The 18,571-nt window shown below is 42.6% G+C and overlaps 1 protein-coding gene across 1 annotated transcript in view; it reads left to right on the forward strand.

The window, feature by feature from the left end:
- The window catches only part of Dnah12 (dynein axonemal heavy chain 12), a 168,422-nt gene extending 158,355 nt beyond the window's left edge, over positions 1–10,067 (forward strand). Inside the window, exons 70-74 of the mRNA XM_036200006.1 lie at positions 2,108–2,312; positions 4,217–4,354; positions 5,060–5,151; positions 7,329–7,396; positions 9,818–10,067. Of these exons, the coding sequence (XP_036055899.1) occupies positions 2,108–2,312; positions 4,217–4,354; positions 5,060–5,151; positions 7,329–7,396; positions 9,818–10,008 (694 nt within the window). The 3' untranslated portion in view covers positions 10,009–10,067. The remainder of the gene's footprint in view (positions 1–2,107; positions 2,313–4,216; positions 4,355–5,059; positions 5,152–7,328; positions 7,397–9,817) is intronic.
- The last annotated feature ends 8,504 nt before the right edge of the window (positions 10,068–18,571 follow it).

Raw genomic sequence — 18,571 nt, forward strand, 5'->3', positions numbered from 1 at the left:
AAAACATACGTTTATAGTCAGCTGATACTTGACAACGATAATGGAGCAGCTACAGTCTCATCGGGAGCGGTGCTGGGGAAACTGGATGTGTGTAGGGCAAAAGAAGGAAATTGGAACTTATGTCATACCACATACAAAGCCAACTCCAAATAGATAGATTTAACACAAGACCTGAAAGTGTACTGGGCCTGTGGTTCAGTGATAGACTATATACCTATAAAGCACAGGGTCCTGAGTTCAGTCACCAATACCAAACAAACAAGCCTGAGACTATAACCATCAAAGGCAAAGACAGACAAATGGAATTCCCTCAAAATACAAAGGTTCTCCACATCAAAGGAAGCAATCATGTATAAAATATGTAAGGAACTCATACAACTTACAGATTAATCAATGAGCAAGAGACATGAACGTGTGTATTCTCACACAAGCAATCCAAAGGCCGATGTTAGAAGGAAGGTCAGCACCAGCACCAGAACCTATGAGAGACGCAGATGAAAAGCATAAGTGCCATCCCTGGCTCTCATGAACACAGCCAGTGGAAAGTAAACCCGTACATCCATTATGTGAAAACAGCATGGGGGGGGAGGGGGTCCTCAAGAACCAAAAACAAAATTACCATACCACCAGAAGTCTCATTTTTGAGTATTTACCCAAAGATTTTCAATCAATATGTCAAAAAGAGGTCTCTAATCCTATGATTACTACACCACTGTTCACAATAACCATGCTATAGAATCAACTTGTATCCCTCAAAAAATAAAGGAAATGTGTTACACCACACAGTGAATAGGATTTATTCCTAAATAGTAAGGAATTCTGTCATTTGTGTCAACAGTGATGGAATTGAAGAATATTTCCTAAATGAAATAAGCCAAACCTAGAAAGATGAATACTGCATGTTCTTGTTTTTTATGGATAACAACTAATCTTATATTACTAAGAGTGAAGTAGTAGTTATCAGGGCCTGGGAGATGGGAGAATTGAGAGATGGTGGTCAAGATGTGCAGAGTCTCAGCTAGACAGAAGGAAAAGCTTGATTGGTTAGATCAGTCACACAGCAATCATAATACAGATGATAATTTTGTACATGTTCCATTTGAATCCCATAAAAATATAAATTTCCAATGTTCTCATGACATAAAATATGAACTATTTGCAACGATCTGTTAATGAGTTTAACATGTTTTTCCATTTGTATTAAAAATTATAATACCATGCTGTGGATATCACTCTGTGTAAATAAAATGCTGTTTGGCCAGTGGCCAGGCAGGAAGTATAGGCGGGACAAGAGAGAAGAGAATTCTGGGAGGTGGAAGCTGGGGGAGGAGAGACTGCTAGCTGCCACCATGACAAGCAACATGTAAAGACACTGGTAAACCACAAGCCACGTGGCAAAGTATAGACTATTAGAAATGGGTTAATTTAAGATAAAAGAAGTAGAAAACAAGAAGCCTGCCACGGCCATACAGTTTATAAGTAATGTAAGTCTCTGTGTGCTTACTTGGTTGGGTCTGAGCGACTGTGGGACTGGTGGGTGAGAGAGATTTGTCCTGACTGTGGGCCAGGCAGGAAAACTCTAACTACAATACCACCTTATATTCCATAAACATACACAATTATAATTTATCAACATATACTTTTTAAAGTTATCTAGATCCTGAGCAATAATAGCCAGAAAAGTATTTGATATTATTTGATACGAGTATCAAATGATAATAAATTGATATGCTACTGATATGAAATTGATATTTCAAAATAGTATGCCACTTGTGGTGGTGTGCACCTTTAACCCTAGCACTCAGGAAGCAGAGGTAGGCATCTCTGTGAGTTCAAGACCAGTCTGGTCTACATAGCCATTTCTAGGTTATCCAGGGCTACATAGTAAGACCCTGTCTCCAAAACAAAGTATGTAATGGCTAAAATGACAATGCTCATTCAAATGGGACCTACATTTGCCTCATATACCACCTATTAACTGGCATGGCCATGCTTTGGGGACACTCCCACAAAGCTGTGACTGTCTCCTGTTGTCTCTTCTTTTGCAGATTGTATATGGATATTTACTATCGAGTACATGTTGATGACACAGTTTCTTTCTTTGCAGTTTAATTAGAACTATACGTAATACTCTACAGGACCTTAAGAAGGCTATTAAAGGTGTGGTTGTAATGGACTCTGCATTGGAAGCGCTTTCAAGCAGCTTGCTTGTTGGGAAGGTTCCAGAAATGTGGGCGGAGAGATCATACCCAAGTCTGAAGCCCCTTGGAAGTTACATCACAGATTTCCTAGCCCGGTTGAGCTTTTTACAGGTAAAATATTAGATAGATAGATAGATAGATAGATAGATAGATAGATAGATAGAGATAGAGATAGAGAGATAGAGAGAGATAGAGAGACAGATAGAGATAGAGAGAGAAATAGATAGATAGATAGATAGATATAGAGAGATAGATAGAGAGATGTAGATAGATAGAGAGATAGAGAGAGATAGAGAGACAGATAGAGATAGAGAGATAGATAGAGATAGAGATAGAGAGAGACAGATAGATAGATAGAGATAGAGAGATAGAGATAGAGAGATAGAGAGAGAGAGAGAGATAGAGATAGAGAGAGATGGATAGATAGATAGAGATAGATAGATAGATATAGAGAGAGATATAGAGAGAGATAGAGATAGATAGAGAGATAGATAGATGGATGATAGATAATTTTATACTTAAAATACATATTATTCAAATGAAAAAACATTCATTCAAATATTGTGTATAGCGCAGTATATATTGTATATAGCAAAATATTTACTTGTCATTGTTGAGCAGAGAGATATTAGTAATCAACTGTGGTCACTTTAATGTCCCTAGGTTGAAAGAAATGTGGTGAGTAGTTTCCTGGTTATCTAAGCAAAACGTATGAATATATAAAATGCACATGTTTTGAAGTACTGAGTAGAAAACTGAAATTTTACTTTAGTCAAACTCAAGTGACATATTTGTAAAAGTTCTAAGACTGTGATTCCCAGACTCTACTGTTTAATGTAGTCTTGTGATTTTAATGCTCAAAGGAAGTCACAAAAAAGCCCAAGGCTTAGATTTAACAACATTTGTCCTTTGCCTTCTATCTTATGTCCAAAAAAAATAAAAAAAAAAGGTGTGTGAATCTCCCTTCCCAGGCTGCACATGCATATATGTGCACAAAGATGTTCAGGCACAGGAAAGCATCAGACAGCTGCTCTTCCTCGCCTCCTGTGCTTTCTCATCTCATAATTGACGTCCCCACAAAGGCACAGTGTGGGGAGAGTTAGAGGGATACTTTGAGAGCAGGGCAAAGCCTGGAGCAAGGGCTTCTGCATCTTTGGCTACACTCTGTCACATCACTGGCCGCCGTGACCTGAAGTAAGATTGGCCAGAGGTTAACCACAGGCTCCACTCCAGACTAGGCAGAGTTCTGCCTCCAGAAAGACTCAGTCTGAGAGCGCGGGAGGGGTTAAAGAAGGCAGAAAAACACAAACAAAAACATGGTGCTCATTCAGCATAGCCAGGACCACCATGTAGGCCTGGCTAATGAGAGAATTCCTGAAAGTAAAAGGCACACTTGAAAATAGAGGTGGCGCACGCCTGTAATCCCAGCACTAGGAAGCAGAGGCAGGTGGATCTCTGTGAGTTCGAGGCCAGCCTGGTCTACAGAATGAGTTCCAGGACAGCCTCCAAAACTACACAGAGGAACCCTGTCTCAAAAAAACAAACAAACAAAAAAAAAAAAAAAAAAAGGAAAGAAAGGAAGGAAGGAAGGAAGGAAGGAAGGAAGGAAGGAAAAAAGAAAATTAAAATATACCTTGAGGCCAGATGGAAAAGAATCTTGAGTAGGAGACTAGGACGTCTGGTTTTGCTTTGGTGGGCCACTACATGCAAGATGACATGGTCAGAAGTGTCTCAGCGACATTGTTCAGACATTGAGTAGACAGAGTCAAGTGCACGCTGGAGCAGGAAGAAGACTGAGCATCCGGAGTGGGCAGTGCACATGCAAACGAGGGGGTTACCTGGGCTCAAGAGCTTGAATTTCCAAGAGTAACAGCTAGGAAAAAGAAAGGAGGAAAGAGGGCGCATTTGATGTCAGGGAAAGTGAGAGCAACATAGGCGAAAATCAGAGTCAGGAATTGTACGTGCAGTGACACTTTCATAAAAATAGACACAATGTTTCTTGTTTTCCTTTGTAGGAATGGTTCTCTTTGGGAAAACCCAATGTGTTTTGGATCTCTGGTTTCTTTTTCACCCAAGCTTTCCTAACCGGAGCGATGCAGAATTATGCCAGAAAATACACCATCCCTATTGATTTACTAGGCTACGAATTTGAGGTACAAAAGGTCATTCCTTTAACTCAACAGTATGACACTAAACCAGTCAAATGCTTAAGCAAAAAGAATATGCAAAATTTATATATAAAGGTTCAATATAACCAAATTATTTCTCTATTCTTTGTGTTTTATAAATTATGTAACTCTTGTCTTACAGTATTTAGAACTTTTGTAATGTCAATATATCTGGTATAAATAACCCAATATTGTTCTTATGTTAACAAAAATTAATGTGATAAAATGCTTCAAAATAATTATATATGGCTTGGGTAGATAGCTCAGTTAGTAAAATGCTCAACACACAGGCATGGGGACCTGACTTCTGCCCCTGGAAAAGAACCCATGTAAAACTGCTGGCCAGATTACATGCATTTGTAATCCCAGTGCTGGAGAGGTGGACAGGTGGATACCTGGGGCTCACTGGCCAAGCAACCAAGGAAGATGGCTCCTGAAGAATCACACCCAAGGTTGACCTCTGCCTCCACACACCCATTCATATACATGCTCATATGTCTATACACACACACACACACACACACACACACACACACACTAATATTGTATATTTTTAGACATTATGGCTGAAAAACTTTATAGTCTTAACAGGTTTTTTTTTCTTAATGTGCCCTGACTGTTGAGCCAGAGTTTTCTTCATGAGATGAAGGTATGTGGTGAACAACATTAATAGTGTGGGTCACTTTACAGGTGATTTCTCGTCATGCCTCTGACAGTGCACCAGAAGATGGTGTGTATATTCATGGGTTATACCTTGATGGAGCACGGTGGGACAGGACCAGGTTAGTGCTTTCAGTTTAAACCGTCTGCCACCACAGATTAATAATAGATATGATAGTGGTCTCCTGCTTTCTTTCAAAGCAAAGGGTCTCCTCTATGAGAAGTAACATGTCATCAGAATCTTTGCAGAAGTCATCATGCAGGCTGGAAAAATCGACGGGGGATTATTTTTAGGTCCTAACAATTTTAGCTAATTCTAGTGGTCTCATTAGTAGAAAGGTTAGCTGAAATTATTTTCCTGCTTCTACTTGAAAACAGCTCCCTTCTATCTTGTAATGTGTAGGACTGAATTTTTAACCACTGACAGTTTAATAAAGCTCCCATTTAGTGAATGGAAATCTGCTTACATTTGATTGTGTCTGTGTGTATCTGAGTGTGTGTGTGTGTGTGTGTGTGTGTGTATCTGAGTGTGTGTGTGTGTATCTGAGTGTGTGTGTGTGTGTGTGTATCTGAGTGTGTGTGTGTGTGTATCTGAGTGTGTGTGTGTGTGTGTGTGTGTGTGTGTGTGTGTGTGTATGTGTGTAGGCAGATTCCCAGCTTTATTCTTAGAAACAGAGCTGGGGCGGTGGTGGCGACGCCTTTAATCCCAGCACTCAGGAGGCAGAGGCAGGTGGATCTCTGTGAGTTCAAGGCCAGCCTTGTCTACAGAGCAAGATCCAGGACAGGCACCAAAACTACACAGAGAAACCCTGTCTCAAAAAAAAAAAAAGAAAAGAAAAGAAAACCTTGGGGATTTAGCTCAGTGGTAGAGTGCTTGCCTAGCAAGCACAGGGCCTGGGTTCGATTCTCAGCTCAAAAAACAACAACAACAAAAAAAACCAAAAAACCCTATGAATTAGCTGGGCGGTGGTGGCACACGCCTGCAATCCCAGCACTCGGGAAGCAGAGGCAGGTGGATCTCTGAGTTTGAGGCCAGCCTGGTCTACCAAGTGAGTTCCAGGAAAGGCACAAAGCTACACAGAGAAACCCTGTCTCGAAAAACCAAACCAAACCAAAACAAAACAAACAAACAAACAAACAAAAAACCACTTTTAAACATTTCCTGGTTTAAAATAAGTAGGGATGAGAAGAAAAGGAAGCGCTCTGGACCTTAACAATTAATTCACTTACTGGCATGATCTATTGTTCAAAAAACGGGGTTGGACTTTGCTCCCAAGTCCGTGGAAAATGAAGTAGGAAAAACCACTGAAAAGGAGGCAATGTGTTAATTCCATGGAGATAATTTCAAGACATGGTTACTGAAGAGGCCCAGTCCACCCCCTGGCCTCCATGGACTTACAGTCAGATCATAATGAAAATGTATTCAGTCCAATTTCAAAAGTCCCCACAGTCTGTCACAGTCTCAACACTGTTTACAATTCCAAAGTTCAAAGTCTCTTCTGAGACGCATGGCAGCCTCTCATCTTTAACCCCCCGTAAACTTCTGAGTTCTAGTCCCCACAAAAGTGTAGTCCAGGCTGGTCTTGAACTCCTGGTCCCCATGCCTCATCCTCTTGAGCACTGTCCTCCTGGTGTGCACCACCATGGCTGGTCCACCCCTCCCTCATCAGTTCTTTGCCATTTTTCTTTGCCATCTTCAATTGCTTAAATTTCCTTCCTTCCTAACCAAAAAAAAAAAAAAAAAGCATACTAAAAGGAAAACAGATTCTAGAGAGAGGCAGATCTATTTTCTTTATTTTATATTTGTTTTGTCTTGTTTATCGAGGTCTAACTCTATATCCTAGAGTGGACTCCTGGGAGTCCTCCTGGCGCAGCCTCTGCAGCACTGAATTTAGAGGGATGAGTCAGCGTGCCCAGCTTACACTTGACCCTTGACCCTGTCAGGAACCAGAGAAGATAATTCTGTTCTGAGCCTCCACTCTCTCTGTGGACTGGAACGGCATGACCATCGTGGGCGTAGAATTTGGTAGCACAATGTCTGCATCCTGAGCAACACTTGAAAACTGGCCAGCATTGGGATTTGTTCACTTCTGTGCACCTTGCCTGTCCATAAGCTTCATCTCTCAACTCCCCATTGTCTCATCCTTCTCCCTTTCCTCTCCTCTTTCCCTTCTTCCTCCTCTCTCTTTCTCTAGAAATCTAATGTTTCTCCTGTATTGGTCAATGTCCAAATGGCACCTTTGTTCTAATGAGTATATTTCAGAAATCACTACTAATATCCATCAATTTCTCTTTGCAGTGGATTGCTTGCTGAACAACATCCCAAACTTTTGTTTGACCTGATGCCCATCATATGGATAAAACCAAGTAAATATGTAACAGAATATAATTAGAGGATAATTATTCCCCTGAATAACTTTTTACCTAAACCTTTTAGGTTTTAATTCATTTGCGATTTATACAAGATGGAATGTCTGTGCTGTAACTATTTGGGAGCATTTATATTACTTTGGGACCATTACTCTGATTCTTCATGCTACTAGCCTATATGAGATACAGTTTTGAGGGCTGGAGACATGGCTCAGCAGGGAAGTGCACCTGCTGTTCTTCAAGAGGACACGAGTTTCAATCCCAGCACCCACATCTGCCAGCTGGTAACTCCAGCTCCAGAGGATCTGACATCCTCTTCTGGCCTCAGCAGGCACCAGCTCAAACATGGCACACGTACATACAGACATATGCACATAACATAAATTAAAAAATAACCATCTTTAAAGCTATTGTCCTGTTTATTACATCCTCATGCTTCTGTGATGGATCTCACAGAGCGACAGCCTCTTTCCCCTCCCACACTTTGGCTGAGTGCCTTTGCTAAGTGTGCAGAGGGCACAGGGTCCAATGCAGACTACCAGTGCCCAGCGTTTTCTGACTGTAAGAGACACATAGGTCTTGGAGCCAACAGGAACACTAAAACTCAAATGGAAACCACGTGGGATAGAGGGCAACTTCACCCCCTTGAGGAGGCACTTGCTCTTTCTATCATTACCATTTTTTTTCTAAAAGTCAATGAATAATGAGGCTCATTCATTTTTCTAAATTTTGAAAATTTATTTTTACTTTTCCTTTTTGAAGTGCTTATGATCAAACCTAGGGCCTCCCACATGTGAAGCACGTGTTCTACCACTGACTTAGAGCCCTAGCCCCAACTTTGTAGTCTTAAATAACAGTGGATGAACATATTCACCAATTATCTTCTCTACTAATGTGATTCAATGGTGACAAGGGTGCCTATCATTTAGAAAAACTCTTCTGGGCATTGTACATAGATTATTTTGTGAGTTTACAGGAGTTGGTGTATTTTCCTTATTAATAACCTGCTAAAAACAAGTAGAGCCAGGCAGTGGTGGCGCACGCCTTTAATCCCAGCACTTGGTAGACAGAGGCAGGCAGATCTCTATGAGTTCAAGGCCAGCCTGGGCTATAGAGTGAGTTCCAGGAAAAAGGCACAAAGCTACACAGACAAACCCTGTCTTGAGAAAACAAAAAACAACCAAGTAGGACCTTCAGCTTCTTCTAATTGGCTGTTAAAGCTGGCTGGCAGGTAGTGCCAGCTTCCACCCCTGCAGGGCTATTCTGGGCATTTGCTTCAATTGTAATTCAGAATGTCCAGTGCAGTTCTAAGGAATGCTCCTGGATTCTAAGCAGTTTCTCCCTAATCTCCTCCATCACACACTCCCTGTGTGTGTACTTTCTCCTTCCCAGAGATCAAAACTGTTTTGTAAGATTGGTTTTTATGGGGCTGAAGAGATAACTCAGCAGTTAAGAGCATTTGCTACTTTTGCAGAGGACCCAAGTTGCCTTCCCTGCACCCATGCTGGATGGCTTACAAGTGCCTGTAACTCCATTTCAGGGGATCCAGTGCCCTCTCTCTGGACTCTGTGGGGAATTGAACCCATCCATGTTCAGATACTCCCATCTCCATACAAAGAAACACACATGTATACACATAATTATTTGAAAGAGTTTAATTTTTAATGTATGTGTTTGTCTCTGTGTGCTGTGTGTGTGTGCAGATACCTGTGGAGGCCAGAAGAGGGCATTAGATCTCCTATATCTAGAGTTACAAAAGGCTGTGAGCTGACAGATACAAGTGTTGGAAACTGAACTGGGGTCCCAGAACAAGTCAGTGCTCTTTACTCCTGAGCCATGTATTAACTACTAAGCCATCTCTTCAGTCCCATAGGAGCAAAACTTTACAATCAGGGCTTGGGGATTAAATTCAGTGGTAGAGCATTTGCCTAACAAGCACAAGGCCCTGGGTTCGATCCTCAGCTCTGGCAAAAAAACAAACAAACAAAAAAAAAACCTTTACAATCAACTCTTGATTTATAGACCCAGACTTATTAACCATATGAAAGTGCTTGCCTCAATATACCTACTGTTAAAAAAGAAACCTAAATCTGCCAGGCAGTGGTGGCACATGCCTTTAATCCCAGCACTTGGGAGGCAGAGCCAGGTGGATCTCTGTGAGTTCCAGGCCAGCCTGGTCTACCAAGTGAGTTCCAGGAAAGGCGCAAAGCTACACAGAGAAACCCTGTCTGGAAAAACCAGGAAAAACAAAAAACAAAACAAACAAACAAAAAAAAAAAAAAAAAAAAACCTAAATCTTTCAAATACCATACTCAAGATCTTAGCCATTCTATTACAAAGCAAAAAGTTGTTCTTTTAGAAACAATGGCTGTTTCCTCTTTCTTTAATGGATGTCTCTCTCTTTTCTTCTGTTTCAAGATGAAAAGTCCAAGATTACAAAGACAAACGCCTATGTCTGTCCCCTCTACAAGACAAGTGAACGTAAAGGAACTCTTTCCACTACAGGACATTCTACCAACTTTGTTATTGCAATGTTGTTAGAAACAGACCTGCCTATTCAACATTGGGTCAAGCGTGGTGTGGCTCTGCTCTGTCAGCTGGATAACTAAATTGAACAAATTTAGAAAACATCTGATAATTTTTTAATTTTCACTTACTTAAAAAAAAATCCCAAACTGAGTATTGTGGTGTCATTCCTTGAACGGGCCTTTGCCTCATTCTGTCTGATTCTACCCTTGACTAGAAAAGTCCTGTAACCAGATGCCTTTGAGTTCAGCTAGACACTTTCTGAGAAAATGTGAGACAAAAGTGCTACGTTGCAGCATATGGAAACCTTTGCAGATTTTATCTAGTTTTTCACAGTTTGATACAAACACAGAAAGATTTGGACAATTGGGTGGATATAATTTAATTTACATTGGCAAGTACTTCTTTCCCTAATGTCCTTTCTTAAAGCTCCGATCATTATATACTTTCCCCTTGGCTACCTGAAACCATCATCATGGCCATTTAAATACTTGAAAGCACAGTGACAAAACTATTAAGGCAAAGGGCCATAGCCTGTACCTCACACTTCTAAAACTTACTCCAGTGTCTCAGAGTTCTCTTGAGACTGACAAGGAAGTGAGGGTGTGACGGGAGAGCTGGCTGGCTGCCAGTGGCCGTCTCCACGGCTTCAGCAACATTGTCCCTCTTGGCAGCTCATTTGCACTGGAGATAACAAGTGTTCCCTTTATTTGAAATTTGTGTTACTAGTATCAGTGCTATTAGCGTATGTGTGGAGAGGGAGTGAGGTGGGGGGGTATGCATGTCTCAGTGTGTGTGTGAGGATGAGAGAACAACTTGGGGGAGTTAATGATGCATGTCCACCTTGGAATCTAGGGAGAGAACTCAGGTCATCAGGTTTCCTCTGAGCCATCTTGCTGACTCTGTCTCCCCTTTGTTATTTTTGATACTTGATATTCTTATTACTTAGTGTGCATTGATATATTAATATATTAATATACACTGAGATCACTCAGTTGGTAAGTGCTTGACATGCAGGCCTGAGAACCTGAGTTCAGTCCCCAGAACCCAAGTACAAAATGTGGTAGCTGGAGAGATGACTCAGCAGTTAAAATACCAGACTGCTCTTGTAGACAACCTGAGATCAGTTCCCACACCAGGTGGCTCACAAGTGCCTGCAACTCCAGCTCCCAGGGATCCAACACCCTCCTCCTGCTTGTGCAAGCATATGCACTCATGTGCAGACATGTACTCATGTGCGGACACTGCACTCATGTGCAGGTACATGCACTCATGTTCAGGCACTGTACTCATGTGCAGACACATATACTCGTGTGTGGTCACTGCACTCAGGTACAGACACATGCACTCATGTACGGACACTGCACTCAGGTACAGACACATGCACTCATGTGCGGACACGGCACTCATATGCAGATACCGCAATCATGTGCAGACACATGCACTCATGTGCAGAAGCCCACACACAGAAGAACACATATACACATAATTTTTTTTAATTTCAAGTTTTCAAAAAGCTGAATGTAGTGGCATGCATTTTGTAATTCCAGGGCTGAGAAAGTGGATACAGATTCCTGAAACTCACTGGCCAGCCTGCCTAGCTAGCAAGCCCTAGGTCTCAGAAAGAGAGACTGTCTCAAAAACAAGAAGGTAGCTAGAAACATGGCTCAGTGGTTGAGAGTTTGCTGCTCCTGCATAGGACAGCGGCTCATGGAAAGTCATTCACACCCAGGCATTGCATCCACATGGAGAGCTTATTATAATAGAGAGATGAAGAGAAAGATAGGAAGGGGGAAGAGAGGGGGGTTGAGGGTGTGCGCCTCCTGGGAGGAAAAGGGGAAGAGAGAAGAGAGAGAGAGAGAGAGAGAGAGAGAGAGAGAGAGAGAGAGAGAGAGAGAGAGAGGTTGAGGGTGTGCACCTCCTGGGAGGAAAAGGGGGGGAGTTTTCCTTAAAATGAGGTTTTTACACCAGGATGCAGGGCAGCCCCAAGGGGCAGGATTTCAAGGGACAGATCAGAATACTAACATTTCTCCATTTTGATTATTATAAAAGAGTTGAGTTATGAGAGCAAATCGGGGATCAAGGGTGCTGAATTCCTGAGAATGCTTCAAGCTGACAAGGGGTGAAGTGGGGAGGGGGAACTGGGGGTCATGCATGGCAGAAGATCTCAGGCATGTTCCTTGAGGGAGCTGAGGAGGCAGGTTGCAGCAGTGGTGTTCCAGGAGCTTGGGGAGAAATGGCAAGCCAAGTCAGAAGCAAAGAAGCCATGGCATCTGCTGTTTCTCTGGAGGTCAGGCGCCGGGAACAGTGAATCTGCAAAATATGCTCAAAAAATAGGTGGGGTCAGAACGGGCTCTGGAGATGGTTGGTTTTCATCAGACCAGACTTCTTGATGCAGGAGCAAAATTTTTTTATAATCCTGAATGACATATAGAAATAATTATTTCTTAAGCTGTCTCCTGAGAAGGCAAAGAAGGGGACAGATCCCAGGGCTGAATGGGAACAGGAGAAAGGGGGTTTGTGAGTCAGGGTACAGCACAACTCTGAGGAAAGGAAAAAGACCCTCTTGGTGGGCCAGAAATTCCAACCTAAATGATTTATATAGAAATAATAATTTCTTGCCCGGTGGTGGTGGTGCACGCCTCTAATCTCAGCACTCAGGAGGCAGAGCCAGGTGGATCTCTGAGTTTGAGGTCTACAGAGTGAGATCCAGGACAGGCACCAAAACTACACAGAGAAACCCTGTCTCAAAAAAATAATAATTTCTTAAGGTCATACAATACCTCCCTAGTTCTGCATGAAGAAAGTCAAGTTTCTTATCTTATTGCAGAACCATTTCCATTAATAAATACCAATGGGCATTAGATAGCCGATTGGTCCTCTATGCCAGGGGGTTTCCTTTTGACCCAGCATTTCAGCTTATTCTGGACAAGGAACATGGGACAATATATTCTCTTCAGGAACTGCTTCAAGCTGGCACTGGGGTGTTATTGCCAGGGCCTCTAAAAAGGCTAAAAGGCTGGTCAAAGACTGGGCAATGGGGCATTTGTCAGAAGCACATGGTTATCTGACCCAGCTGTAGAGACAAGGAACAGTTACAGCGGCTGGGCTGGTCCATGTCACCTTTGCAAGTCTGGAGCAGTGGAGTCAGCAACTGAAGCTTGGGGGTGACTGCCAGCCAAGCGGAGACCTGTTGAGACCAACTTAAACTAGGAACAGAAGTTAAAATTTATGAACTTATTTGGAATTTTTAGGCCCATATTCTTAGTAATTGGGAAGAGCAGGAGTCCCAAGACCAGGAGAGAGAAAAAATACCATCCTTTGGAATAGACAAGTGGGCAAAATTTAAGATGTACTTATCTGGAGTCCTTCCAACCTCTGTGAAGTGGATCCAGATTTTATGACTTTCAATCCTCTGAGGCCCACATGAATTATCTTACAAAGTGACATAGAAGTTTTAGATACATTAGTATTACCAATCAGTATTGAAATTCAAATCATGGAAAAGCAGGTAATGAATAACTAAGGAAAATTTAAAATCCTGAGCTTGTGACCCAAAGTGTACCAGAATTGATGTTAAGATCTGAAAATCTAAAATCTTAATATAAAGGTTCTGCTGGTGCCTCAGAGGGGAGCACATACATCTCTGGGCCCCACCTACACTAGTGGCCATGGAGGAGCAAACGCCAGGCCACAACTGGAACTCCATCATGCTGGGTGCCCCATCCATAACTTGAGTCAGCAAGTGACTTCCTGGTGCCCTTAGTAAAGACGGCACCATATGACCTGTCCATTTTGACGTATTTAAGATGGCAGCTTGATCACATCATTGCCCACAATTGTTTAAGATGGCGCCCCCAGACCACATGATCGGCCCCTATCACATATGCACCTGACCATGTGTTCATGTGGGGTTTTATTCAAAATAAACTGAGCAGATAAGGAACAGATAAACTGAAGTGTTTAAAAGTCAATCAGAAAGAAATATGGATGGCCATATCAATCATCCATTCCCATCCACACACGGGAAATAGACTTTGTGAAAGAGAGATGGAGAAAAGCTTTTCGGGAAACTTTACTGGAATGTATTGGAGCTCAGAGGCGGTGCTCTAGGGCAGACTGGGAAACAGAGAAGCAGTGCAGCCGGCCAAGGGCTGCAGTATGGTGTGAGTGGGCATGGTGAGCGCAGGGGTCTGGGCTCAGCCTGGCTTGACCAAGCAGTGTGAGCAGCAGCAGAAATACAGTCAAGTGAACAGACGTTTCTGTGGCTACTCCACAGCCTGCCAGAGGGGAAGGGGCTTCACGCCAAGTTCCCTGGGTTGGAATAGGAGGTCCTGGCAACAGAATTAAGCGGCAGAGGGAACAAACACATTTAAGAGATAGAATTACGGGCAAGGAGAGGAATTAGAGACAAGGGACAGGCAGAGAGAGAGAGCTTTTCCTGGCAGGTAATTTTACATGTTGCAGAAAGGAACCTGGTAACAGGTAATGACATAATTGCTTAGCAGACCCTGGAGGATGGGGAGGTGGGTGATGAGGAGGGAGCTGGGGTAGGGTAGGCACATTTTTCCACAGTTAGGTATAAGGCCTTGCAAACTGACCTCGAGTGTCCCAGAGGGCCAGGGAGGGCCAATGATAACGGTGCAAGATAGCCAATGGACCGTCGTGAGAAAGGCTATGGGCCGTGGAATTGAGTGGACACAGGCTGTTTCCATATGCCGCCGTCACATAGGGATGGGGGCCGGAGGGCTTAAAGCCTGAAAGACACGTGGTACCAGCAAACAAACTGAGACGATTCCTCAGCTGTGGGGAAATGGCCAGAAGGGAAGGGAGGAATCTTACCAATCCCACAGGGTGAAGAGTCCCCTGGTGGTGTTCCAGGTGGGCAGCACAGGGTCCCAGAGCTTGTCAGACAGTGGGCAGAAGGCAGTGGGATTGCCCCACACTGGGTACCAATGTTATGAATTGTGCACTCGGAGGACCCATGAGGGAAAAAATGCTGGGAAGATGGGGGGTGGGGGGTGCAGCAGCGTGTGGACAGTCCTTCACATCCAGGCACTGCATCCATGTGGAAAGTTTATTATAATGGAGAGATGAAGAGAAAGATAGGAAGGAGGGGGAGAAAGGAGGAAGAGAGAGAAGAAGAAGAGAGAGAGAGGTTGAGGGTGTGCATCTCCTGGGAGGAAAAGTAGAAGAGAGAGAGGAAGGGAGGAATTTTCCTTAAAATGAGGTTTTTACACCAGTGTGGCCCAGGGATTTCAAGCGGCGGGTCAGAATATAACACCTCTTAAGTGAGAAATTCTGGTCTCCAGTGGCTATGTGCCTAAGTCTCAAGAAAATGATTTTTTTTCCCATGGCTAATCCCCTGGAAATACTTTCTATCTCCCAAATAAGATGAAATCTTTTAAATCTGACGAATCTGGCAATGAAGAAAAGAGGTCATGTTTCCAGACAGCACAAACCCATGTGTGAAAAACAAGGAAAACATGCCAGACTGTCTTATGATTAAGTATTTATAGTAAAGCTATTTATAATGGTCACCAGAGGGGAGTGGAGATCCAGACACCTGCAACATGGAAACTTCAGAGCAGTCCTAGAAGATATTTAAAAAGGTAAAAATTAGTCTTTAGAGCTGTTCTACAGTAATGTTCTTTGAAACCATTTAGATATTGCCTAATACACTGGCTCGTCTTAACTACTGCTATCCCTATTCTTTGTGGTGTATTCATTCCCATAGCATGTCACTTTTAGTGTTTACTAGCTAAAATAGTATTTTTAGCACAACATTCACTGTATAGGGAAGATCTTCTTTTGGGTGCTAGAATCATTGAGGAAAAACTCACATGCCCTGACCATAATAAGTCAATAATAAACACTTTTGGTATTGCAAAAATGGCCTGGGCTTTTTTTTTAATCCCTTTAAAGTTTCATTTAATTATTTATTCACAAGTAGTTTTTTGCTTGTTTTCGTTGTTTTTACCTTTTGCTTTAAATTTTGAAGTCAGCATGTCAATAGGTTTTATTGTGAGATTTTCAGACACATCTGTCATTACACTTTACTCGTCCCCTTTCCCTGACATTGCCCTCCCCTGCCTCTCTTCCTTCTCCATACAGTTCCCCTTTTGACTTTCATATCATGTGTTTCCATCACTCTCTTCTTCTCCCTCTCTCTCCTTTAAAACCATTTCCTCTTATGGTCCCTGTCTAATTTCATGTAGTGTATGCATGTGTGTGTAAAGGCAAAGGGTGATGTGGGATCTAATTCTCTATTGCTCTCCACCTCATTTTTAATGTTTTCTTTGTTCTTGACATTTTATTTTATTTTTATTTTATTTTATTTTTTTAGTTTTTTGAGACAGGGTTTCTCTGTGTAGCTTTGTGCCTTTCCTGGATCTCACTCAGTAGACCAGGCTGGCCTCGAACTCACAAAGATCTGCCTGCCTCTGCCTCCCAAGTGCTGTGCATACAATGAAATATGGTCATATATTTCCCCAAACATGTCATTCTCCAAGCTTCTTGTCCTTATTTTGCTCTATGGGTTTTTTTTTTTCTTTTTCTTTTTTACAACCCACTAAGTTCAGATAGTGCTTTCCATAAATGTGTGGGTGAATGTGGGGCCATGCCCTGGAGCATGGGAATCCTGTCAGTAATCACATCTTTTTAAAAAATGATTTCCACTCACCTAGAATACATCAGCTGACAGCAGCCCTGCAATAAGGCTTGGGACAGAGATCGTCTGTTCTATATTCACCCAAATTTGATGAGTTTGATCGCATGCAGGTCTCTTGCAGGTAACCGTGGCTACTGTGAATTCTTGAGTCTGACACTGGGAAAGCTGGCCAGCAGGGATAAACTTTACTGGTTGTTTGAGATTGATTTTTCCCCCTGCAGCCAAAGGATGTGGCATCTTCAGCAGTAGGGGAGGAGAGCTGCAAAGTGATGACTTTTGGACACGATATACTTGTTGCACACATCAGTGCACAGCAGCTGTGGTTATCCACAGCACCTCCATAAAACGAAACCAGTCTCAATGCCAGTGTGAATGCCTGAGAGGCCTTGCATCTCGCTGAGGTACTATTGACAGTTGATAGCTGCTGAGGGAGAGAAGGTCTCTGTCTTTTAGGGATGTGGCTTCTGGTAGGTTGTTCATGCTCCAGGGGATGGCCTCATGCTCATGTTCATATATGGGTGGCACTGATTGGACTTGGGTGGTGTTTGATAGCAATGAACTAGGAGTTACTGTGAGTAAGCAGGGGGACGACAATAGCCTGTGTTGTTTTGGAGACCACAAAGATCTACTCCGCCTTACTTTTTGACACCAGGCCTCACACTTTCATTTAGCCTGTGCTCACCGATTGTCTAAACTGGTGCTAGGGTTAGAAATGTGTGCTGTTACACCTGCATTTTTACATGGGTGCTGGGCTGCAAACCTAGGTCCTCATGTTGGTGTATGAACTGAACCATCTCCAAAAGTTTTAATTTGTGTTTTCCTGATGGCAGCTGATGTTGTATAGTGTTTTAGATGTTTACTGGTCGTATTTTCTTTTGGTTGTTTTGTTTTGTTTTTGTTTTTTTGGTAAACAGTATTTTTATTTATTCTTTGAAAATTTCATGCATTTATACGAGCTGTCCTGATATCCATCTACCACTGCCAGTTCCTCTTGGTACCTCCCACTGTCTCCCTCCCAGCCTCATGTCCTCTAGTTCATTGCTATCAAACGCCACCTGAGCCCAATCAGTGCCGTCCAGATCTGTGCATGGGTGTGGGGGCCTCCCCTGTGTGCAGCAGCTGTGTCGTGTCTGAAAAGTCACTTTGCAGCTCCCCCCCACACCCCATCTGCCGGCTCTTACATCCTTCCTGCCTCTTCTTCCTCAGTGTGCCTTGAGATGGGGGGTGTGGATATAGGGGAGTCATCCACAGCTGACCTCTCACAGTTACTTTACCCCACACTTAAACCATATGTGGGTTTCTATATTAACCACTACACAGTGCAAACAGGAGCTTCTGTAGCACAGATTAGAGCAGCATGAATCTATGGTTATAAACATAAGTATTTAGAAAGCAGTTTGACACTCTGCCAATTGTAAAACCACAATGCTGGGTTCCCTCCAAAGGCCCATGTTCTCAAGCAGGATGACCAGGTTGACAGTACCAAGCATGAATTCCCTCCTGTGGAGCAGGTATCATGGCCCATCAGAAAATGGTTAGTTCTCACACTCCTGGGCATCTCTTCCTAAACATACTGTTACTGTGATGTGCAGGAGCCAGTGCTGGGTGCGGCTGTCGATGTCTTCTCTCCCCCAGAGGCACTGGGGCATCTAGTTTACCCGCCATTTAAACTCTTCTTTGGAGGACTCTGTCTATACAGTTCATCAGCTTTCATGTTGGCTAGATCAGTTGAGGGCTTGGCTACTTAATTTTTGCAGTTCTTTACATATTTTAGACATTAACCTCTGGTGTATAGTTGGCAATGATTTATGACCTAAGTCTCATATGAAAGGAAGGTTTTCTTGAATAAGCTTTAAATAAATGTCTATTTACAGAAACTTCTAATTTATGTTGACTCTATGGCAATCCAGAAAACGTTTAAATTCATGGGAAATTTTCAAATGCATATTTTCTTTTCAAATTTGCATTTTCTTCAT

This window comes from Onychomys torridus, chromosome 9 (assembly GCF_903995425.1).
Source record: "Onychomys torridus chromosome 9, mOncTor1.1, whole genome shotgun sequence".
Taxonomy (NCBI): Eukaryota; Metazoa; Chordata; class Mammalia; order Rodentia; family Cricetidae; genus Onychomys; species Onychomys torridus.